The 23,113-nt window shown below is 43.1% G+C and overlaps 1 protein-coding gene across 2 annotated transcripts; it reads left to right on the top strand.

The window, feature by feature from the left end:
- The first annotated feature begins 3,191 nt into the window (after positions 1–3,191).
- On the top strand, positions 3,192–20,719 carry ptbp1a (polypyrimidine tract binding protein 1a). Of its 2 annotated transcripts, none has more exons than XM_080012555.1 (16): positions 3,192–3,206; positions 3,889–3,942; positions 4,564–4,594; positions 8,402–8,462; positions 8,622–8,794; positions 9,137–9,283; positions 10,765–10,935; positions 11,272–11,382; positions 12,805–12,982; positions 13,110–13,187; positions 13,843–14,000; positions 15,358–15,391; positions 16,634–16,726; positions 17,056–17,272; positions 17,517–17,594; positions 18,269–20,719. In XM_080012555.1, the coding sequence occupies exons 1-16, from the start codon at positions 3,199–3,201 to the stop codon at positions 18,399–18,401; spliced, it is 1,725 nt and encodes a 574-aa protein (XP_079868681.1). In that variant the 5' UTR covers positions 3,192–3,198; the 3' UTR covers positions 18,402–20,719. The 2 variants fall into 2 exon arrangements, with proteins under 2 accessions (XP_079868681.1, XP_079868682.1); XM_080012556.1 differs by lacking the exon at positions 3,192–3,206 and adding an exon at positions 6,552–6,578 and having other exon boundaries at positions 3,905–3,942; positions 4,567–4,594.
- Positions 20,720–23,113: the final 2,394 nt, after the last annotated feature.

Here is a 23,113-nt window from a genome sequence, read left to right as displayed (position 1 = left end):
TTTATATACAGTGGGGCAAAAAAGTATTTAGTCAGCCACCAATTGTGCAAGTTCTCCCGCTTAAAAAGATGAGAGGCCTGTTATTTTTATCATAGGTTCACCTCAACTATGAGAGACAAAATTAGAAAAAAAAAATCCAGGAAATCACATTGTCTGATTTTTAAAGAATTTATTTGCAAATTATGGTGGAAAATAAGTATTTGGTCAAAAACAAAAGTTCATCTCAATACTTTGTTATATACCCTTTGTTTGCAATAACAGAGGTAAAACGTTTTCTGTAAGTCTTCACAAGGTTTTCACACACTGTTGCTGTTATTTTGGCCCATTCCTCCATGCAGATCTCCTCTAGAGCAGTGATGTTTTGGGGCTGTCGCTGGGCAACACGGACTTTCAACTCCCTCCAAAGATTTTCTATGGGGTTGAGATCTGGAGACTGGCTAGGCCACTCCAGGACCTTGAAATGCTTCTTACGAAGCCACTCCTTCGTTGCCCGGGCGGTGTGTTTGGGATCATTGTCGTGCTGAAAGACCCAGCCACATTTCATCTTCAATGCCCTTGCTGATGGAAGGAGGTTTTCACTCAAAATCTCACGATACATGGCCCCATTCATTCTTTCCTTTACACGGATCAGTCGTCCTGGTCCCCTTGCAGAAAAACAGGCCCAAAGCATGATGTTTCCACCCCCATGCTTCACAGTAGGTATGGTGTTCTTTGGATGCAACTCAGCTTTCTTTCTCCTCCAAACACGACAAGTTGAGTTTTTACCAAAAAGTTCTATTTTGGTTTCATCTGACCATATGACATTCTCCCAATCCTCTTCTGGATCATCCAAATGCTCTCTAGCAAACTTCAGATGGGCCTGGACATGTACTGGCTTAAGCAGGGGGACACGTCTGGCACTGCAGGGTTTGAGTCCCTGGCGGCGTAGTGTGTTACTGATGGTAGCCTTTGTTACTTTGGTCCCAGCTCTCTGCAGGTCATTCACTAGGTCCCCCCGTGTGGTTCTGGGATGTTTGCTCACCATTCTTGTGACCATTTTCACCCCACGGGGTCAGATCTTGCGTGGAGCCCCAGATCGAGAGAGATTATCAGTGGTCTTGTATGTCTTCCATTTTCTAATAATTGCTCCCACAGTTGATTTCTTCACAACAAGCTGCTTACCTATTGCAGATTCAGTCTTCCCAGCCTGGTGCAGGTCTACAATTTTGTTTCTGGTGTCCTTTGACAGCTCTTTGGTCTTGGCCATAGTGGAGTTTGGAGTGTGACTGTTTGAGGTTGTGGACAGGTGTCTTTTATACTGATAACCAGTTCAAACAGGTGCCATTAATACAGGTAACGAGTGGAGGACAGAGGAGCCTCTTAAAGAAAAAGTTACAGGTCTGTGAAAGCCAGAAATCTTGCTTGTTTGTAGGTGACCAAATACTTATTTTACCGAGGAATTTACCAATTAATTCATTAAAAATCCTACAATGTGATTTCCTGGATTCTTTCCCTCCATTCTGTCTCTCATAGTCGAAGTGTACCTATGATGAAAATTACAGGCCTCTCTCATCTTTTTAAGTGGGAGAACTTGCACAATTGGTGGCTGACTAAATACTTTTTTGCCCCACTGTGTGTATATATATATATATATATATATATATATATATATATAAATCGATTCCAGGACAAATAAAGCGCCAACAAGTATTTCACCAATTTCTCCACTTAGGCCGTGTGTGTGTGTCTCGTGCTTGTCCAAGGCGCTGCTCCGCTTCGCGACGCGCCCGGAAAACAAACAGTCCAGCCTCTTTTTCCTCTTTTCCTCTTTTTCCACTTTCTTCCTCTTTTTCCTCTTTTTGCCTCTTTTTCCTCTTTTTGCCTCTTTTTCCTCTTTTCCTCTTTTTCCACTTTCTTCGTCTTTTGCCTCTTTTGCCTCTTTCTGCCTCTTTTGCCTTTTGCCTCTTTTTGCCTCTTTCTTATTTTGCCTCTTTTTTCCTATTTTTCCCTCTTTTTCCCTCTTTTTTGCCTCTTTTTTCCTATTTTTTGCCTCTTTTTTCCTCTTTTTCCTATTTTTTCCTCTCTTTCCTCCTTTTCCTCTTTTTTCATTACATTACATTACATTACATTTAGTCATTTATCAGACGCTTTTATCCAAAGCGACTTACAATTGTTCAAACACCGACGGACGCAGCCATCAGGAGCAATTAGGGGTTAAGTGTCTTGCTCAAGGACACTTTTCCTCTCTTTCCTCCTTTCCCTCTTTTTTTCCTCTTTTTTCCTCTTATTCCTCTCTTTTCCTCTTTTTCCTTTTTTTCCTCTTTTTTCCCTCTTTTTTCCTCTTTTTCCTATTTTTTCCTCTTTTCCCTATTTTTTTCTCTTTTTTCCTCCTTTTCCCTCTTTTGCCTCTTTTTCCTCTTTTTCCCTCTTTTGCCTCTTTTTCCTTCCTTTTCCCCCTCTTTTTTCCTCCTTTTCCCTCTTTTTTCCTCTTTTGCCTCTTTCCTCTTTTTTCCTCCTTTTCCCTCTTTTCCTCCTTTTCCCTCTTTTTCCCTCCCTTTCCTCTTTTTCCTCTTTTTTTCCTATTTTTTCCTTCTTTTTCACCTCTTTTTTCCTCTTTTTTCCTCCTTTTCCCCTCTTTTTTCCTCTTTTGCCTCTTTCCTCTTTTTTCCTCTTTTTCCTCCTTTTCCCTCTTTTTTCCTCTTTTTTCCTCTTTTGCCTCTTTCCTCTTTTTTCTCTTTTTTTCCTCTTTTTTCCTCCTTTTCCTCTTTTTCCCTCCTTTTTCCTCTTTTGCCTCTTTCCTCTTTTTTCCTCCTTTTCCTCTTTTTCCTCTTTTTCCTTCATTTTTCCCCTCTTTTTTCCTCTTTTGCCTCTTTCCTCTTTTTTTCCTCTTTTTTCCTCCCTTTCCTCTTTTGCCTCTTTCCTATTTTTTCCTCTTTTTTCCTCCTCTTCCTCTTTTTCCTCTTTTTTCCTCCTTTTCCTCTTTTTTGCCTCTTTTTCCTTCTCTTCCGCGGCCTTTTCCCGAGTGACGGCCGTCTCGACCAATCGGGTGTCGAGCAGGCTCCCGGGCCCCTCCCCCTCGCCCCGGCGGGGAGGGGGGAGGGGCCCTCGCAGGCGGCCCGACCAATCGGCGCGCGCCGCCGTGTGCTCCGCCATTTTGTAAGAAAAGCAAGCGACGCGCCCGGCCCTGCCTCCGCTCAGACCTGCAGCTCTCACTGTGCGATGGACGGGTGAGTGGAGGAGAAGCCCGTTAATGTCTTCGAACGAGCCGGACCGAGCCGCCCGACGTTGTTTCCCCCTCCCAACCCCTCCACCGCCACCCTTGCGTCTAATCTTCCGCCGCGCGGTTGGCGTTTAGCGTTGAGGCCGTCGGGGGTTTCCGGGGTTACCGCGCTGCCGTTACCCGGGAGAAAGTTTACTCGAAGTCGTTTTTTTTTTCCTCCTCCCCCCACAACAAACGCAACAGTTAGCTAGCGGCTAACGCTGGGCGCGTTGGCCCGTTCGCGCCCGCCTATCGAAGCGGTCGTTTTCGCGTTGAGCTCGGTAACAACAACAACAACAATAAAGATTAAAAATAAATAAATTCAAATAAATCGGGATAGGATTTGCGCAGCGGCCGGCGGTACCGATTCACGCGGCGAGGCGTGCTCGCAGCGGCGGCCGCGCGCGTAAACGAACCGACTGGAACTTGGTTCCGTGGGAACTTTAGGCAACGTGTCTCATTTCCGCATTCACGGGTCCAGGGCCATGTTGATGCCCGGCCTCGGCGTCGAAGTTTGTCGACGCCAAGCCTGTGCCGCAGCGATTCATAACTCGTACCCCACGTACACTGCGATCGAAAGGACCACCCTCTAACTTTTAATCAATTTATTGTTATCATTGTTGTTATTATTTCCGTTTATTACTCTACAGCCGCCTGGACGCTGATCTGTACCCTCTGGGAACCGGCTACGTCCCTGAGATTGAGTAAGTACTTATAATATTTTTTATCATTATATTAGTATAAAGTTTATAGGTTACTTTTTTTTTTAATTGGCGACTGTTTTAATTTTTCTATTTTAAATTAAAACAATTTCGCATTTTTTTCCGACTTCATTGTGATCGCTTGTTTGTTCTGGTGTCTGCTGCTGTGACACGGCGTTGATTTTCGTTTTGTTTAGGGTTTTTTTATTTTTTTACCGAAAAGGAACGACGGTTATCAAACGGGGCTTGGCATCTTCGTGTAATCCATCGCCTGTTTTTTGTCCTTTTTTTTTTTGCTGATCAATCTTGTGTGCGGACCACCCACCCCACCCCCAGTTTCGAAATCGAGTATAAACAGCGCAGCTCTGTAAAGCTTACGTTTGACTCGAAGCGTATGTTCCGTCAGAAAGAGTTTATTGCATCTGAGCTGTACTTCCTGAAATTTGAGCTTTCTCTTCTGAATGACGAAGTATGTTCACTTAAAACAAAAAGGTGTGTGTGTGTGTGTGTGTGTGTATGTATGTATATATATATATATATATATATATATATATACACACTAGGGTTGTTTTCTTGTGGGTTGTTGGTGTTACTACTACTAATTTTCGTACATTTCTTTCACAGCAGTGTCCATGACATATCAGTTGGCACAAAGGTAGGCATCCTTTAAACCTTTTTTCCCCCTCCAACACCAGATTTTTTAAAATCTTTTATTTTTATTTTTTCATTGTCGCTTGTTGATTTGGGCTATAGACATAGTACATGTTGGCCAGTTTGTAATGGAAGCTAATGGCGTCCGGGCCACTCGTGCACACGTTTATTTCAAAGTTCCAGTTTTTTGTCCCCAGAGCATAGGTGATCCACCGTAGTCTTAATTAATATATTTTTGTGAGCAACGATTCCACTGTAATTACAGCATAGTGGTCCAAAGTGATATCTCATGTGTAACGAGTTGGTAGTTAGAGGCTACACTTTAAAGATGAGTGGAAAAACAACTGAAAGTTCAGCACAAAGGGATTATATCTGGTTGTGGAAAATCTGATTAGACTAGTCACTGTGTTAAGCAAGGCTCAATTTTTTCAGGTATATACTTAGTAGTTTAATTGTTGTCAGAGCAGGCTTTCCGTTTCTTCTGTTGGTTTACAACCTGTTGGGCTCTCGGACTGTTAAAGCTGTTGGCTGCATTCCAAATGGTGGAAACCAGTCTCTTTTTCAGAGTGGGCTACTCATTAAAAGGGCTGGCAAAGTTGTATTGTCTTTTCTGATCCAAACCTTCTTATTGTGATCATTGCAAATAAGAAGGTGGGTAGGTCTGCAAGTGGAGCTTGTGGGCTTGTTCTTTGTTTGAGTGTGCAAACATGTTGACTGGGGAGCACATCTGTGTTAGGCCAATTGTTGTTTGGTACTTATGCAACTAATAAAAATGCCAGTTGAAGTATTCAGCCATGGTTACAGGGCCTGTGCCAGATGTGTTGGAGGTGTGATTGAACACAATTTAGGGCTGTAAGTTCCATCCCAGCCTACTCTTTCATCCCCCTGGCCAAAGGTTAGCTGTTTGAACAAGCAACAGTGAAACACACACTACCCCAGAAACCCCACCCACCCTGCTTCTCTGATCAAACCCATTGTTTCTATGCATATGATTAACAATTCAATTCATGATAGGTTTCTGATTGATGCTTTAGGGTTAGGCTTATTGATGTAAAGAAGGGCCACTCCCGGTGAGTTCCCTTTACTACCCCTATTTTGGTGCAGTGTGGTGAGAACCATGCTGCAGAATTACAGCGAGCTGCCTCGCTGGGATCTGTAATTATTCCGTCTGGAATTCCGCGGTCACATTCCAACCCCCCCCACCATGTGGCACAATTCCCTGCCCCCTTCCCGTGACTAAGACCGTCTGGCGTATAAACATGCCACTACCTGCCCTGTTCTTTCTGTGCCTCATCTTAAAAAGTTCTCAGCCCACCAACCCCCAACAGAAATCGAAGTTTGTGGCCAGAGAAAATAGCCTTGTGTGCAGAACAACGTAGGCCTTGGTTTCTCATGTTAGCTCCAGCTCATGTTAGTCTGCCGCTGTTTCCCTTCGATCAAATTTATTTTTTGTTTGTTCGGTTTTAAAAAGAACAATTATCAGACTGTTTTTTTTTTGTTTGTTTTTTTTTTTAATGCACCTTTATGCACTTTTGGTAATGTCTGTTAAGTGCATATGGCCTTTATTTGCAGAATTGCTTTGATAGAACTAGAGCTTTTCACTGAATGCAAACCAAGTGTAGTGGGGGAGCTTGGGTGGGGATGTTGCCCCTAGCCACATTTCCTTATCAGCCTTGGTTTATGGTTGGCTGCTGCCATTCCTAACAAAGGGAAGCTACTCAACACTTGAAGTATGTGGGCCGTACCGTGTCATCATCCCCTCAGGTTAACATTATACTGTCAGCCTGACTAGGCAAACAAAAGAGACAGACAAGTCAGTACTGGTTGAGCGGGTTTGTGTGGGATGATTGGGGTTGGCTTGGTTTCACTGTTGTCCCGCGCAGCTCCATTTCTAGCTCTTATCTATCATCTCACTCACCTGTGATTTAATCTAGCTTGTGTGCACTTTTTCTTCCTCTCAGCCTCAGATTGTCGTCTAAGAGCCACAGGTAGGCTGTTCAGTCCACAGTAACATCATTTTCTGTGTATGTGCCTGTCTTTTATTTTTTGTTCTATAAAGTGCCCTCTGCATTGGCACTGTAGCAAGTTGTAGAATGAGGAAGTGGTAAAGACGAGAGCTAGGGCGCATGCTGCAATAGAACAATGAGCTTCAGTTAGAGAGGAAGTAAGCTGTGTCCTGGAAGTAGGTCTGATCTTGATCCCCTTCCTGTTTGGGGTTGGTTGCTTAGTTGTTGGGAGCGGGTAGTGTCGCACTACCAGCCGAGTCAGCCGGGAATATTTTCTGCCGTTTCCCACTGTTTGGGTCTATACTAGGACATTTTAATCAAGCTGCAATGTTTTTTTATTTTGATTCATTTTTTTAATGTAATTATTGTGGGACTTCCTACAATCATGCCAATTTGATTGAAAATGCCCCTTCTATTATAGTTTCACATGCATCAATGTGACTTTTGTATGAATTGTCAACCTCTGTCATGTTTATTTTCCATTTCACACCGCAGTGCACCCTTGATTTTTAGGTAAATAATACCCATAATGTTGTATCTATGCTTCTGTGCATATTAAACCATTCATTTTGAGGCTGATTGTTTTACTGTTTTGGCCCTTGTCCTTTCCCAATACCCAAACCCTTGCACTCAGGCAGTGGGAAAGGACGGCTTGGCTCTTGTTGCTGGAGTTCAGTCAGGAGATAAGGCCCTGTTTGCATGGATGGGCCTCAGAATGAGTCAGTAAACCATCTTGAAGTCTAAGGGTAGTTTATACTGCAGCTAACAGTCAATGTCATGCTCCCATGGCAACAATTCACCCCTGCCCCCATCATCTTAAAGAATGTTTATAAACCCCACCAAAAGTTATTTGGGGTATCAGGTAATGTGTGGCCTACAGGAGAGGTTGCACCGCTGACTATAAACCAACCCTCACCTTGCAGCGAGATCCCAGATTCACAGGGCTCAGAAAGAATGCTGGTAGACCTGCACGGCTGCTTTTTGTCAAAGGGTTGTGGTGCTCTTCAGCTCTCGAAGAGTGTCTTTGGGGCTCCATATGTGTGTGCTGCCGCATAACAATGCCCCCCAGTCTCAGGCCGAACAGGACTTTCATTGTAGACTGATAGAGAGCTTAGGCTGCTGAGCCACTCCTTGTGACTGCTACACTTCATCGCATACACACTCAGATCCATGAGAACAGCCCTGAAACGGCACTTATCAGCTGGAAAGAGAGAGAAGAGCCAGACAAGGAAGTCTATGAGGACAGTACAGTAGTGTGGGCTCAGAGTAGCCCCTGCTACTTCCAGTCCAGAAGGCGTCCATGTGTCGTTCTTTTACTTGAGAGGATAGCTTGTAATGGCTAACAAGCATTGCTGCAGGGTGGGGTCCTTGCTGCTAACCCAGCTATTCAGAACTCTATACAACCCACTCTTCCAATGTTAATGGTGTGAATAACATGTGATCACCAGAGTCAGAGATAAGGCCCTGTCGTGACTGTGACTTTATAGTTTCTTTAATTTGGGGGCGGGGGGTCACATGATTATGGTGGGAGGTTAAATATCCGTACTGGTTAACCTAGGTATTCTGTTAGCGAGGTAGGAGTTGTTGGGGTTTTTTTTTTTTTTTTTTTTTTTTTTTTTTTTTTTTTTTTTGCCATCTGCCTGATCCTCTGTGGTTATCAGATGACTTCCTGCTTTCCCACACAATGGTTGGGTAATGGGAGAGCTGTGCACGCCACCTGTCGTGCTGTGGCTTCGATGTACAAGGCACTGAACTGAATGTGTTTGTTTGTTTGTTTTGTTTTTTTGTTTTGTTTTTGTTTACAGAGGGGATCCGACGAACTGTTTTCTTCCTGCATATCAAACGGGCCCTATATCATGAACTCAGGTAGGGGGTGGTGGTTTTGTATGGCGGATAAATCCCTTTTTCTCAAAGTGTCTGTTGTCTCTTGGTGTTGGGTGTTACCATGACAATCGATCCATTATTCAAAGACCAGGGCCTTGTGTTTGTCCCCCTGATCGTATCGTCCCTTGTTTTCTGTTGTAGCCAATGGCAACGACAGTAAAAAATTTAAAGGTGACACCCGGAGCCCAGGTGTTCCATCTCGCGTAGTTCACGTACGCAAGCTGCCCAATGATATAAACGAGGCTGAGGTCATTGGCCTGGGACTGCCCTTTGGGAAGGTGACCAACCTGCTGATGCTGAAAGGGAAGAACCAGGTATGACTCCAGGACCTTTTGAGTCGTCTTGAATATTTTAAGGTAACATACAACCATGATCTCAATTTGTGGTCATTTGACCTTTTGTCAATTATATGGATCTTGCCCAGTAGTCTGCTTGGCTTATTTATAGTAAGTCAAATGACGTTAAAGCATACAATTCTAGGTTGCAGGTGAAAAAATGTAATATTGACTATCGAGTTATTATCACTAAAACTACATAAATTCCTCTAATTTAGTGTAGAGTCCTGAATCTCAACCTTTTTAGTACGATTATTCCAGACTGACACCAAACTAGGTGGGTTGTTGTCCAAGCAAAAACCTTTGAAAATACTCACGCAGGCCTTCCTGGAGCTGAACAGTGAGGAGTGTGCCCAGACTATGGTGAGCTACTACTCTACCGCAACCCCAGTCATCAGAAACCACCCCATCTACATGCAGTACTCCAATCACAAGGAGCTCAAGACGGACAACTCCCCCAACCAAGTGGTAAGAGCACACGCGCACACTGACTTGGTTACATATGAAGCTAGTTCTGTTGGAGCAAGACATTTAGTTATGTTTAGCTGAAAGACGCATTGTTTTCTATTGGGGTTACAGGTGAGAGACATTAATGAAGAGAGTAATTCTGCTGACTGGCTGCCGGTATTCTGTGAAGTTTTACAAGAAAATTTTGCGCACCAAACATGAAGCGTAGAAATTTGTTTTTGTCTCATGGTGTTCTTGCAAGTCTTTTTTTAAATGCCATGTTTTGAGGTACAGTTAGAAAAAGTTATCCAAATATTAGGAGTTTCACGATTACGATTTTAAATTGAAAATTTATGGTTGAGGTGGGCGTGTGTTTTCGAACTTCGAAATCACAAGCAGGTTCGTGATTCTCCCCATATTTTTGTGGGTAACACCACTTCGCCGCATCCCTCAGGGCCCTCCATTTACGCTTGCTCCTGGAAAATAAACTGTTTTGGCAAGGATAATGCCTCATGCAGTTGTCCTATCACCAAGGGGAAAATAAATGATCTTGAATGTAATGTTGTCTCAAAATAAAGTGTGTGCATCAAAGATAATGTTTAATGGAACATGAGGCTACGATATGAGTAGAATTAGGGGAAACAAAGTCAGATTAGAGAAAACCATGCAGAGCGGAGAAGACACATGCAGTGTGTTAGCTAGATGATCCTGCTCACTGATCATTACTGCTCCCAAGCATTTATTTTATCTATCAAATTGTATGAAACATTTTGTTATTTATAGGGCTGCCCCCTGAGGTTCGACAAGTGAAATCATGAGTCTGACACTCGTCAACTGACATGCTTCAAGTCGAGCAGTCGTGGATTTTTTTTTTTCAGTTGTTTTTTTTTGTCGTTCGGTGTGCATTACAATAACGGGGAAAAAAGAGGCTTACAAAAGGCACAGAGATAACATTTCAATGAGGAGTTATAATTAAGGGGAATCATAAATATATATAAGTTTAATATAAATTATATAAGTTTGCGTCCGGACGCGAAAACATGGTTCATGCCTCCCGATCGTCGTTCCTCCAAATAAAAATAACTACAAACATTGTGGGAACGGGGCATAACTCAGACCCATTAGGGTTGTTTTCTGCGCGAGGTTGGAGCAAGGGGGGAGAGAGTGTCCCCATTACGCAAGGTTTCGTTCCATGAGCAGACATAACATAAAATAAAAACACTGATTTGGGTCGGACGCGGGCACCCTATCACTGGTGCACGCATGGTCTGTACCGTAGGAGAGGGAGACGGGTGCGGCACAATCACCCCCTAGCTGGTCTAGGTGAAGAGCCGAGCCGGGCTGCCTAAAAGGTTGTTACTTTCAAATTGTATTTTCCTGCCCAATTTATTTTGTTAGATGAGGCTTTGCTGTCATCTCTGCTTCTGCTGACAAATGTACTTTAAGTGAGTTGCTTTGGAGAGCAGCATCAAAGTAACTACATGTAATGTGTGTCCCTCTAGCGTGCCCAGGCTGCCCTGCAGGCAGTCAATGCGCTGCACGGTGGTGGGATGGGAGGCATGGCCATGACAGCTGATGTAAGTGGCATGGTGGGCGCAGCAAGTCAGAGCCCTGTGCTGAGAGTCATCGTGGAGAACCTCTTCTACCCAGTCACCCTCGAAGTCCTGCACCAGGTAAAGGCATAGGGAAAGCACTTAATAACAATTTTATCGATTGGTTTATTTTTAGAATCTCCAGAGCTGCCTTTTCCTAAACTTCCCAGAAACAAATAGAGCAGAGACATGAGTGGGGCTGTTGGCTGCAGGAGTGTTTTATTTCCCTCATGGATTTCATTTTCAACATGCACCTCAGCATTGCACAATAGAAAATATTGGCAGTCTCTTTCATAATGAAAAAAAGAGAAATTATTATGCAGCGTAACTGATGGATATCTGAATGACATTTCAGCTTTACAAAATAGTTTTTCTCTGATCACATCGACACCCTGTTCCTCTTTCCTCACCCTGTAGATCTTTTCCAAGTTTGGCACCGTGCTGAAGATCATCACATTCACCAAAAACAACCAGTTCCAGGCCCTGGTCCAGTACGCCGACGGCATGACAGCTCAGCATGCTAAACTGGTACGGCTAGTTGGAAACCGCCCTCGCGCAATGTCAACAAACTAGAAATGCACCGATCCACTTTTTCTTTCAGTTCCGATACATATGTGCTCATACAGATTCCGTTACCAGAGCTCTTTTTTAAAATTTTTATTTTATTTATTTTTTTGTACGTTTAAGGTTACATGAGGTGTAGTAAATCACACAGCATTTCTTATTAAATGAGCAAAAATTATTTATTTGGAGCAATATTTTTGATGGTACACTGACTTGTAATATAGATAGTGGTACGCGTTTGAAATTATTTTCGGACACCAGACCCGAGTAGAAACTGTAGGAACGCCAAATACCAAAAGTTACATAGTGCTGCTTTCAATGTATTCCAAAGCAATTCATTTGAATTGTATGTTAAGTAGGCGTTACATATTTCACAATTTACCTCCACATACAAATAGGTGTTGGCTTTCAAAGTGAATATTTGAAGAGAGAGGAGAAAAAAAAAAGAAAAGGAAGCAAGACCTGGACCTTTGGAGTGGAATAGGACTTGTATACTGGAATGTGGAATATACTTTTTTTCCAAAACTTTTTTCTCTGCGTAGATGGTAAAACCAGCTAATTGAAATTGCTTGAGAAATGTAAACGTTTAGTGTTCTGCAGCTCCCAGTTTTCGTGTATTTGTTTACAGCCCAGTCTTGCCCATTCCAATATGGTGGCGTTTATTTAGGATTATTTTTGGTTTTAAACCGGACGGCGGCAGCAAGCTTAAAGTGTGCATTTTTTAATCCTCATCCGGTGATTGGTTTCAGTGTGGCGCTGCACAAATAGAACTACAACTCCCAGTAGGTCTATGGCGGTGCATATTGTATACGTCTGATTCACGACCTCTTATTTTACTGACACATCTGACCTGCTTCAATACGTGACGGTTTGTCCAACTCAAACTGTCACTTCCTTTTCCCACATTGAGCTTCAGCTTAATTATTTGCCGAGTTGAATTCTCGAGGTGGTACACCATTAAATTATCAAAATAAAACCCCGGGTTCATGGCCCAGTGCAAGCTATGGAATGAAATTTGGATCAGCAACGATCGTCAACGAACTGACTTCAGCATCGGCGCCCGGTCCCATCTCCATCAACAACTCTGTAGGGTTTGTTAGTGTTTGTTAGTTTGGGTGTGGATAACAAACTGCTCAGGGCAAATCATTACCCAAACAAAACTATTCATATATACAAATATAATTATAATATTGCTATAATTTTAGGTTGTATCTTCTTCTCCTTAATATAGACTGGCCGTGTACCTTCATAGGTCTTGATTTCAGTTTATTTTGTTTAAATTATCAATTTCAAGGCCCGGATTGGCCAAATCTTAAATATAAGGGTAGCTAGTTTTTAAGCGTATAGAGACCTTGTATGTTATTCACTTCAGTGTGTCTTCCTCAGTCTCTAGATGGGCAGAACATCTACAACGCTTGCTGTACTCTGCGAATCAGCTTCTCCAAGCTCACCAGCCTCAACGTCAAGTACAACAACGACAAGAGCCGGGATTACACCCGACCAGACCTTCCCAACGGCGACTCTCAGCCCTCTCTGGACCACCAGGCCATGGCTGCTGCATTTGGTATGGCAGCAAAACAAGGACTGTTTGAATGATGGACACGACGATACGTTAGAAATGTCTTTGCGTGTGTGGCCTGATGTGTTTCCTGCCTGGAAGATGGTTGATGTCTTGTCCCGTCCCCCCACAGCTGCTCCCGGTATAATCTCAGCCTCTCCTTACGGCGGAGCTCACGCCTTCCCCCCAGCCTTCGCCATCCAGCAGGCAGGTCAGTAAGGTTTTCAACACTATTTGATATCAGTCTCTTCTGTCAATCACTCGTGTAGAACCTGACGATATTTCAAAATAAAAGAGGGGAATGTTTGTTACATTCCATTCTACTACTGCCATGTATAAGCATGAATTTAAATTTACATTTTTGAAGTCGAGATACCAAACTTTCTACTGCACTTTTTTCTGAAATTGTGCTGATCCTGCTGTAATTTACATATAAATCTTCAGCAATCTACTCTGGGGTCGTGGTGATGATAGATTTGCAAATTTAAAAAACATAATAAAAAAAAAAAATTTACTCACCCATGCAAGACAAGTTTATATGAAATCATAAAAGCATAATTGGTAGAGTAAATAGCTACTGTGCACTAGAAGATGTTGTTGAGCTGCAAACTGAAATCTGACTGTTCCATAATGAAAGGCATCAATCCTGGTCACAATATTAACGTTTCACATGCTAAGTGTTGCTCAGTGCCGTCTGTTGGTTTAAATCAGCCATGTTGAGTAGATTAGTGTGTTTAGTGGCAAAATCTCGAATCTCTACCAACAGCCCTGCATTGACTGTGTGGGGACTGTGAAGCCATGCCCATTTTTGGAATTGATCCGTGCCCACTCTTCGGCTTAAACCAACCCCCCCTCCCTCCCTCCAGGTCTGTCTGTGCCTGGTATCCCTAACGCGCTGGCGTCCCTGGGCGTCAGCCACGGCAGCATGGCCGCGGCGGCCGCCGCTGCGAGTCGTCTCGGCTTGTCGGGGCTCACCGTTGCCGGGGGCCAAAACGTCCTGCTGGTCAGCAACCTGAACCCAGAGGTCAGTGCAGCCTCGAGGCTCACGCCACCGTGCACACAGCGCATAGCAGCGTCACAATGTCAATCAAACGTAGCACCGTGCGATCGTCTCCCTCCTCCTCGATCAGATCAGTGGAAGGATAACTTTTGTCACAAAACAAAAAGTGGGGTCACAAAGTCAAACCTTTTTTTTGTTTAATTTTCTCTCTCTCTCTCTCTCACTCTCTCTCTCTCTCTCTCCAAGGACCTCTCCTCTTTGTGTTTGACCGAACCTGCTGCATTTCCAACTTTTTGCTCACTGTGAATTTTAAGTTTATTCAAAACACTAACTTCTAAATTTTTTTGTTTTTTATTCTTATCATTTCATGTCTTCATTTTTGTTTTTTTTTGTCCATTAGTTGAAATCATTCTTGAGTTGTTGGAGAGACAATATTACTTTTCAAAGAGGTTCATTATGTTTCCCTCATGCTTAGTGTGCAGACAGCTGTGATCCGGTGTTCACTTTAATTAGTCATTTCAGTGTGTCCACTTTTGAATGTTAGGAATTTTAGGAAGAACATTCAGGAGTGTCTTTATTTTGGTGTAATTTTTTAAATCGTTTAAAGTGTAGCACGGTGTGTAGTTTAAAAGTACATATTGTCTCTGCCATTTTTCTGTATTTCATTGTTAATCTTTTTCTCTCCTTTTTTCTCCTAGTGTTCCCATAGTGACAGTGCGTTTAATTTAGCCAGTTCTGCTGTCTGAAGCACTACATTTCTTTGTGTATACTGACCTTGTTTTTATTGTTATTTATTTTTTACTTTTTCTCTCTTCTCCTTTTCTCCCTCTTTCTTTCTTTCTCTTTCTTTCTTTCTTTCTTTCTTTTTAAACCCCTCCCACCCTCACCCCAACTCTTGCCAACTGACTGCACGTCCCATGACCAATTGTCCTCCTCCCCTCAAACCATTCTTCTGTTACCACTCCAACCATGCCCCCCTCTCCCTACCCACAATCCCCCTCCCCACCTCCCCCAATTTGGACTCACCCGCCAACTTAAACCATGACCAAAACACCGACTGGCACCCTGACTGCCAACATCATCTTCATCATCCTACCATCTGTCCTCCACCCCACACCACCTTCTTTTTATCTTTCTGTCGCTCTACGGAACCCTCTCCCTCCGTCCTCTCGTCCTGTCCTTATCTCCTCTGTCCATTCTCTCTGTCCCCCCCCCCCCCATGCCTCCTCCCTCCATGGTACTGTGGCCTTCCTGTGGACCTCGCTGCCTGTGGCCTGCGGACATCCACTGACTCCACTCCACTGTCCTCCACTCCGCTCCGTCTCTTTTCCCCTGTCCCTCCCCTCTCCCTGCCCCGCTGCTCCCCCTGCTGTCTCTAAAGAGCGTTACGCCACACTGCCTCTTTATTCTTTTCGGTACGTTATCATCCTTTCATCTCCTGTTTATTACTACTGTTACCCAACAAGGTGGGGTTGTCTCGTTTCATGTTGTTGGCTTTTTAATTTAGTTTTTTTTTTTTTTTTTTTTTAAATAGCTGATGGATGACCATCAGACTTGAAAGCTATGAGGGTTGGGGGGAGGGGGTTGTTCTTTTTTTTTTTTTTATTTTTTTTTTAGGTGGGTTGTCAGACCCGTTTTGGTTGTTGTGGGTTTGTGTGTGTGTGTGTGTGTGTGTGTGTGTGTGTGTGTGTGTGTGAGGGGAACGTGAGCTACAGAAAGCCCCAGCATTTAATTATATTTTAAGGGTCTTCCTTCCGTCCAACATCAAAATGGAGCATAGCCCCTAATAGGGCTGTCACCATGTTGACATTTTGGTCAAACATTGCAGTTAACAATTTATCTCTTTCAATTCATCTGTGTTTTATGCCACGATAATTGTAATGATACTCGTTGACCTTAGGGAGAAAATCCATATCTAAATATTGGAATATAAAAAATTTGTCTCTATATCCCAAAATTTCATGCGTTGCCTCAAAACACACCTCTTCTCCCCAATAAATATGAAGGGGATTAATTGGTACACTGATGAGGTGGAAAGCTATTCTGAAGTGGAGCCCGCTGAGAAACGGATGAAAGTAAACTCATTGTTTGGTCCAATTTTAAGCCGTGGAAATTGATCAAACTTTAGTGTCACGTTGACTCCCATTCAGTCAGTCACATGAAATGCTGGTGCTTTTTGAAGTGATTGTGAGTTGGCGTGTCCCTGGGACTCTCTGTATTTTCTCGTCTTAGTTTTTCTAATGTAGGTATCTGCATGTTTAGTAAACTCTTGCATGAATCTGTCAGGCCCTGTCTGTCCAAAAAAATCAAACTTTTGAACCAATCAAACCCTGCCCCCCCCCCCTTTTTTTTTTTCTTTAATACTTTCCCTTACAAATCAGACCTCCCATTTAAAAATAATAAAAACAAAATTCAGTCACTATCTTTATATCAAAGATGTATGGCTAGTCATAGAGCTTTCATACACAATTTCATAATTATTTAGAGTAGTCTGAATCCCACTAGTTGTTAAACTATCGTTCATAAATATTCAAATTATTACTATTTGGCCTGTTAGTCCAAATTGTGTTCTTTGCTGTGATTGGCTGTGTGAGTCGTCCATAATGCTGTCTGGTGATTGCGAGTGCCTTTTCACATGTGCTCCTCTCCTCCGCTAGGTGTGTACGGCGACGTGATGAGAGTGAAGATTCTGTTCAATAAAAAGGAGAACGCTCTGATCCAGATGTCTGACGGCGCGCAAGCTCAGCTAGGTAGCTGCCGGCCCTCGCGAGCCGCTTTGTTGAACTTCCATTTTTCTTAATAAGAGAACCGCTCGCCTTCCACTCCCCGTGTTGCTTCAAAATCAGTCTTCAGAGACTTAAATGTGTAAACCATCTTGGAATCCAAAAGGAGTGATTCGTGGAGTTGTAAAGTTTACTTACGTAGCTTACTTATTTGGTCGACAAATGGCTCTTAAAAAATAAAAAAAAGGCTCTTTAAAAAAAGACTTTGTGCAGTGAAAAGGGAGAATCTCTGTACGCCACAGGGACTCTCCGTGCCTGTAGAGGAAGCCATTTTAAATGTTTGCGCCTCTTCTCAGCTATGAGCCACCTGAACGGCCAGCGGCTCCACGGCAGAGCGATGCGCGTCACCCTGTCCAAGCACACCACGGTGCAGCTGCCCAGGGAGGGCCACGAGGACCAGGGCCTCACCAAGGACTACAGCAACTCCCCGCTGCACCGCTTCAAGAAGCCCGGCTCCAAGAACTACTCCAACATCTTTCCCCCCTCGGCCACGCTCCACCTCTCCAACATACCGTGAGCGTCGTTCTCCTCCCAGGCCTTCTTCTGCTTTTCAACCTGGTTGTTTGGTTTGTGTAGTCACGGCCGTGTTTCGCACGTGGGGATCTGGTGTGTGTGTGTGTGTGTGTGTGTGTGTGTGTGTGTGTGTGTGTGTGACAACGACGTTAAAATATTCCTGTATTTCAACTCTAAATTAACTTCCAACTAGTCAACTTGTGTGTGTGTGTGTTCATTTTGTGTGTCTGTGTGTGTGTTCCAGCCCTGCCGTGGTGGAGGAGGACCTCAGGGGCCTGTTTGTCAGCTCAGGAGCCACCGTCAAAGCCTTCAAGTTCTTCCAGTTAGTTTGAATGACTTTAACTCCTTACTTTAAAATGTGATCTGTGTGATTGTTTTTGTTATTTTTTTTGTTGTGAATTTTCATCCACATTGACAGATTACTGACCACAGCCAACTAGTTAACTTGGTTTATAAAATTGACAGACAAGTCTATCACTTCCTGCTTGGCTCGCTTTGCGTGCCACCAACAGTGGAAAGCACCTAGGGGGCCACATGCATAACTGGAAATACATAAGTCGTTTCGCAATGAAGTGGCAAGTAAAGTAGCGTGAAATGAGTGGAGCGTTAGTAGCTGAGGTGGGTCATGCTTGGTGTGCATGTCAGCCAACGAGGCTTTTATACTGACTTTTTATACTAATTATGCATATAATTTTAATTTTCCACCGAGGCCAGTCTCATTTAGTGAACCACCATGTACACAAAACATTAAATACATATTTGTCTTTTTTTTTGTTTCTTTTTACTTTATTTGAAAACTGTAGAACCCCAAAATATGGATATGCAAGTAGAAATCCACGTTCAAGTCGCGGTTTTATCTGCAAGATTGTCTTTTCTGTTTCGAACCCGCCTCCCGACAGGAAGCTGGACAACTCCGCGCCATCGGCGGCTACTCCGCCGCCTGCGCTCTCCCCGTAACGAACCCGACTTGACTCCTTTTTCTTTGCTCTCTTCAAGGAAAGACCGCAAGATGGCGCTGATCCAGATGGGCTCGGTGGAGGAGGCCATCGAGTCTCTGATTGAGTTCCACAACCACGACCTCGGAGAGAACCACCACCTCAGGGTGTCCTTCTCCAAGTCCACCATCTAGCCCCCACCCCACCTCCCCCCACCCCCACCCCCAGGCCTGGCGCCGGGGAGACGGACATCATTCCACGTTCACGGCTGCCTTTCATTCCAGTCTTAAGTAGGTCTTTGGGGGCGAGCGGGCGCCACTGTGCAGCGAAGCGTCCGCTCTCGGAGGTGGCGTAGCGTCGGCTGACACGACACCCTCCTCCGCGGACGTGACCCAGGTCCACGCTAAACACACTTCAGCATTCCTTAACTATTACTACAATACTTAAATGGATAAATATATATCTGTGTGTGCCTTTTTATTTTTTTGAGAAACGCCCTTTTCTAAAACTATTCGGCCAGTCAGAGGGAGTTGGGGTGGGGGGTGGGGTGGTGTTCGGTTGATCGTTTTCTTATTCTGTTGTGCCCGACATCCATTTAAGAATTTTTTTTTTTTTTTTTTTTTTTTTAAATATATCATCTTCACACACATATATATATATATATATATAAACACACTCTCACCTGTTTGGGGATCCACACCACTAGCTGTAGTCACTTAAAGGAACCTTTCTCTAGTCTTGTGCCTTACTTTGCTGCGGCCAGGTTGCCTTAAAAGTTGCTCTGGCTTCGTTGGGAAGTGTCCTCTCGGCCTCTCTGTTGGCGCCGGCGGTGTTTTTGGTAAAGGATGGCTTACCCTATTACTATTATAATTTTTTTTTTTTTTTTTTTTACTCTTTTCCTTTTTCCCCCCACCCATTCAGGAACCAGAAATGTTTATTTGATCATATAAAGTTCATATATCCCTGATTATATATGTTTTTTAGAAACTATGAATGTAAGCCAAATAGATGCTTATGATATATATATCTCGTAAGGTGTGTTGTGGCCGGCGTAAAGCTTGTTTTTGAGACCCCTTCCACCATTTTCTTTTTATTATTTTTTTATTTTTTTATTCTTCCTACCCCTTCACCAGAGGCCCGGCTGTACCACGGGCGCCCGCTTTACAATCATATTTCTCTATAGTTGGAAATATTTCTTAGTCCTTCATATCTATCTTTTTTCTTTCTTTTTTTAAATGTTTTAGTATTTACAACATGTATCACCTATATACTGTATTGTGTAGCGGCCGGGTGTGATGATGATCACTGTGCCTTGACTTTCCAGAGTTGGTCCAGGTGCTTATCCTGTTCGGCCCGCCCGAAAAGAGGCCTTTTTTCTCTGGGATCCGGGTGGCCTGACCCTTTTTTTGGGGGGGGGTTGTTGTAGCAGCAGTTCAGACATTCCTGCATGAATTCATTCTAATGACTGCACTGATCAAATCAATCCAGTCTGCCCAGTGCTGTTGTGTATTTTAGAAAAAAATTCTTTCTCCTTTTTTATTGAAGACAACAGGAAGGACCCCCACCCCCCATTTCCCTATGGGTCGACTTGGACCCCGTTCTGGTGGAGTTTTGTGGGAGGTTTTTTTTGTGCACTTTTTTCCCTTTTGTTGGCAACATCACGCTGAAGTCTTAAACGGCATCACATTCCCGTGCCCCCCCCCCCCCCCATTCCAGACCAGACGCAGACCAGCGCTGCTTCTATTTTTGTAAAGAAACAAAATATTCTTATGCATGGTTAAATGTTTCATGTAGCTACAGACGGTTATTGCTGTTAAGGACCAAAGTACCTTCGACCCCTCGCTGTTTTCTTAAATGCTTATTTTTTTCCCCACATTTCCTTGATTCTATAATTAGAAGCGGATTTGCTTCCTCCCCTCTCCCAGTATAACAAAAGCCTTGGAAAAAAGAGTCACATATAGTTGAATGGTCTTTTTGAGTAACTAGTTATACTGTCCTTCGGACCTGTCTGGTTTAACATTATAAACTAGTCTTTATTGGTGTAACGCTTTAGAACGGATACTTAAGTGGAGCACGGTAATAGCTGTGATTATTGACGGTGTAGTAGACCATATATGCCTGTCCTTTTTGATGGTAAATGCTTTTATTTGTCTTTTCTTCTTCTTTTTTTTTTTATATGTATATGGGGGTGGGGAGGGTTAAGCCATTATATGAAGCGGGGTTGATGGTTGTATATATTCATGTTTTTGTACCACAAAATCATTTGGATTATATATGAATCCACTTTACATTCAAAACATGTATATTTTGATAAAAACAAACAGTGCAGATCTGTAAAGCTCTCTCGAGCTGTGAAGACCATTTTTTTTTGTACCACAAAGACATTAAATCTATCTGAACACAGAAGCGTCTGTATGTGCCCTCGCCCCGCACCCCCCACCCTTTGCTATTCTGTTCCTCCTTTTATAGCTTCTGCCGCCTTCAATAAATCTTTACTTTGTTTCTTCCTTCATCCAGCCGTTTGGTTTCTTTATCTTCTGTGCTGTCCTCTGGATCTATTGGTTAACACCTTGTAACATTTTTCAGTTTCACCTCTCCTGGTGGGTTTTACTTTTGATTCATTTTATTATTTATTTTACATCTTTTGACTTTGTTTTGAACTTCATACTTGTCCCGTTTCGAACTTTTGCTTATTACTAATCTGGACTTAACCGCTCCCCTTGCGCCAACATTTGTTGGTCTATATGAGAAGTTCACTGGACTGGTGAGTTGGAAATGCACATCACTCAATCTATGGGACAGGATCGACTGGTTGAAGATGGAGACCACCACACAAAGGTCCTGTTACACTGCACCCCTGAGATACTGAACGAACCCTGCACCCCAACCCAAGCGCTACAGAACATCCCCTGATGGAGAGAGGGGCGGGGGAAATATCAGTCTAATAAAATCAGAGACATACAGACATGGACAAATTTGTTGGTACCCTTACAGCTCATTGAAACAATGCTCCATTCCTCCTGAAAAGCGATGAAATGAAAAGCAACTCTCTCATGTATACCTACATGCCATGCCATTGGTATGTCAGTAAAGCAAAGAAACTGAAAAGATAAATTATTGCTAAAAAGATCAATTATATTCTAAAATCTTTGTATTCAAAAGATTTGTTGGTACCCTTCAACAAAAAAAACTTTTCTCTGAAATAACTTGAAACTCAGGAAGGTAATTGGAGTTCATCATTGTTTATTCCATATTTAATAGAAATCAGACTCTGATTTTGATTCAACAGAATATTTGACATAAAACAAATGAAAACTGCATGGACAAAAATGATGGGACCCTTAACCTAATATTTTGTTGCGCAACCTTTTATCACTGCAATCAAGCGATTTCTGTAGCTTCAATGAGACTTCTGCAGCTGTCAGCAGGAAGTTTGGCCCACTCTTCCTGAGTGAACTGCTCCACCCGTCTCAGGTTTGAGAGTTACCTTCTCCAGACTGCATCTTTCACCTCTTTACGTAGATGTTCGTAGGATTCAGATCAGGGCCCAGAGAAGGCCATTTCAGAATAGGCAAATTTTTTGTTATCCATTCTTGGGTGCTTTTAGCTGTGTGTTTAGGGTCATTATGCTGTTGGAGGACCCATGGCCTGCAACTGAGACAAAGCTTTCTGACACTAAGCTGTAGGTTTCGCTCCAGAATGATTTGATAGTCTTGAGATTTCATTGTGCCCTGCACAGATTCAAGTAACCCCGTGCCAAACGCAGCAAAGCAGCCCCAAAACATAACCAAACCTCCTCCATGTTTCACAGTAGGTATGGTGTTCTTTTCTTTGAAAGCTTTATTTCTTTGTGAACATAGAGCTGATGTGACTTGCCAAAAAGCTCCAGTTTTAACTCATCTGTCCAAAGGACATTGTCCCAGAAGCACTGTGGCTTGTCAATATGCATTTTAGCGAATTCCAGTCCGGCTTTTTTGTTTATCTTTCAAAAGTGGAGTCCTCCTCTTCCATGGAGCCCACTGTCACTCAAAAAGCAACGGATGGTGCGATCATACCTTGAGCTTGGAGTTCAGCTTGTACCTCTTTGGAAGTTGTCCTTGGCTCTTTTTCTACCATTCACACTATCCTGTTCAATCTGGGGTTGATTTTCCTCTTGCGACCGCGTCCAGAGAGATTGGCTACAGTCCCATGGACCCTAAACTTCTTAATATTGGCAACTGTAGTCACAGGAACATCAAGCTGCTTAGAGACAGTCTTATAGCCTTGACCTTCAACATGCTTGTCTGCAATTTTCTGATCTCCTCAGACATCTCGCTCCTTCGCTTTCTATGGTCCATGTTCAGTGTGGTGCACATGATGATACCAAACAGCAGAGTGACTACTTTTCTCCATTTAAATAGGCTGAAAGACTGATTAAAGGTTGTAGACGTGATACCAATTAAAGAAAACAGTTATTTTGAAATATAACTAGAATCCAATTATTTATAATCTTTTCTCAGGGGTACCAACAAATCTGTCTGGGAATATAAGAATATAAATCTCTTGAGCGATAATTTATCTTTTCACAGTTTCTTTGCTTTACTCTGACATACCAAAGGCATGCAGGTATACATGAGAAAATTGCTTTTAATGTCATCACTTTTCAGGAGGAATGAAGTATTGTTTCAATGAGCTGTAAGGCTACCATCACATTTGTCCTTGTCTGTAGATAGATATCTCAGCCACAACATTAAAACAACCACTAATAACTCTGAATATCGTGTAGCTGTCCCTCGTGCCGACAAATCAGCTCTGACCCGTGGAGGCATGGACTCCACAAGACCTCTGAAGGTGTCCTGTGGTACCTGGCACCAAGACGTTAGCAGCAGATCCTCTACGTCCTGGAAGTTGTGAGGTGGGGCCCCCA

The sequence above is a fragment of the Zeus faber genome, assembly GCF_960531495.2.
Source record: "Zeus faber genome assembly, chromosome: 13".
In the NCBI taxonomy this organism is placed as follows: Eukaryota; Metazoa; Chordata; class Actinopteri; order Zeiformes; family Zeidae; genus Zeus; species Zeus faber.
The sequence above is the reverse complement of the archived record's forward strand: the minus strand, read 5'-3'. Positions and strand labels throughout refer to the sequence as shown.

Coding starts and splice junctions, on each gene's coding strand:
- ptbp1a (XM_080012555.1), top strand. Junction 12,983..13,109: donor GGCCATGGCTGCTGCATTTG/GTATGGCAGCAA, acceptor GTCCCCCCACAG/CTGCTCCCGGTATAATCTCA. Junction 17,595..18,268: donor AAAGCCTTCAAGTTCTTCCA/GTTAGTTTGAAT, acceptor GCTCTCTTCAAG/GAAAGACCGCAAGATGGCGC.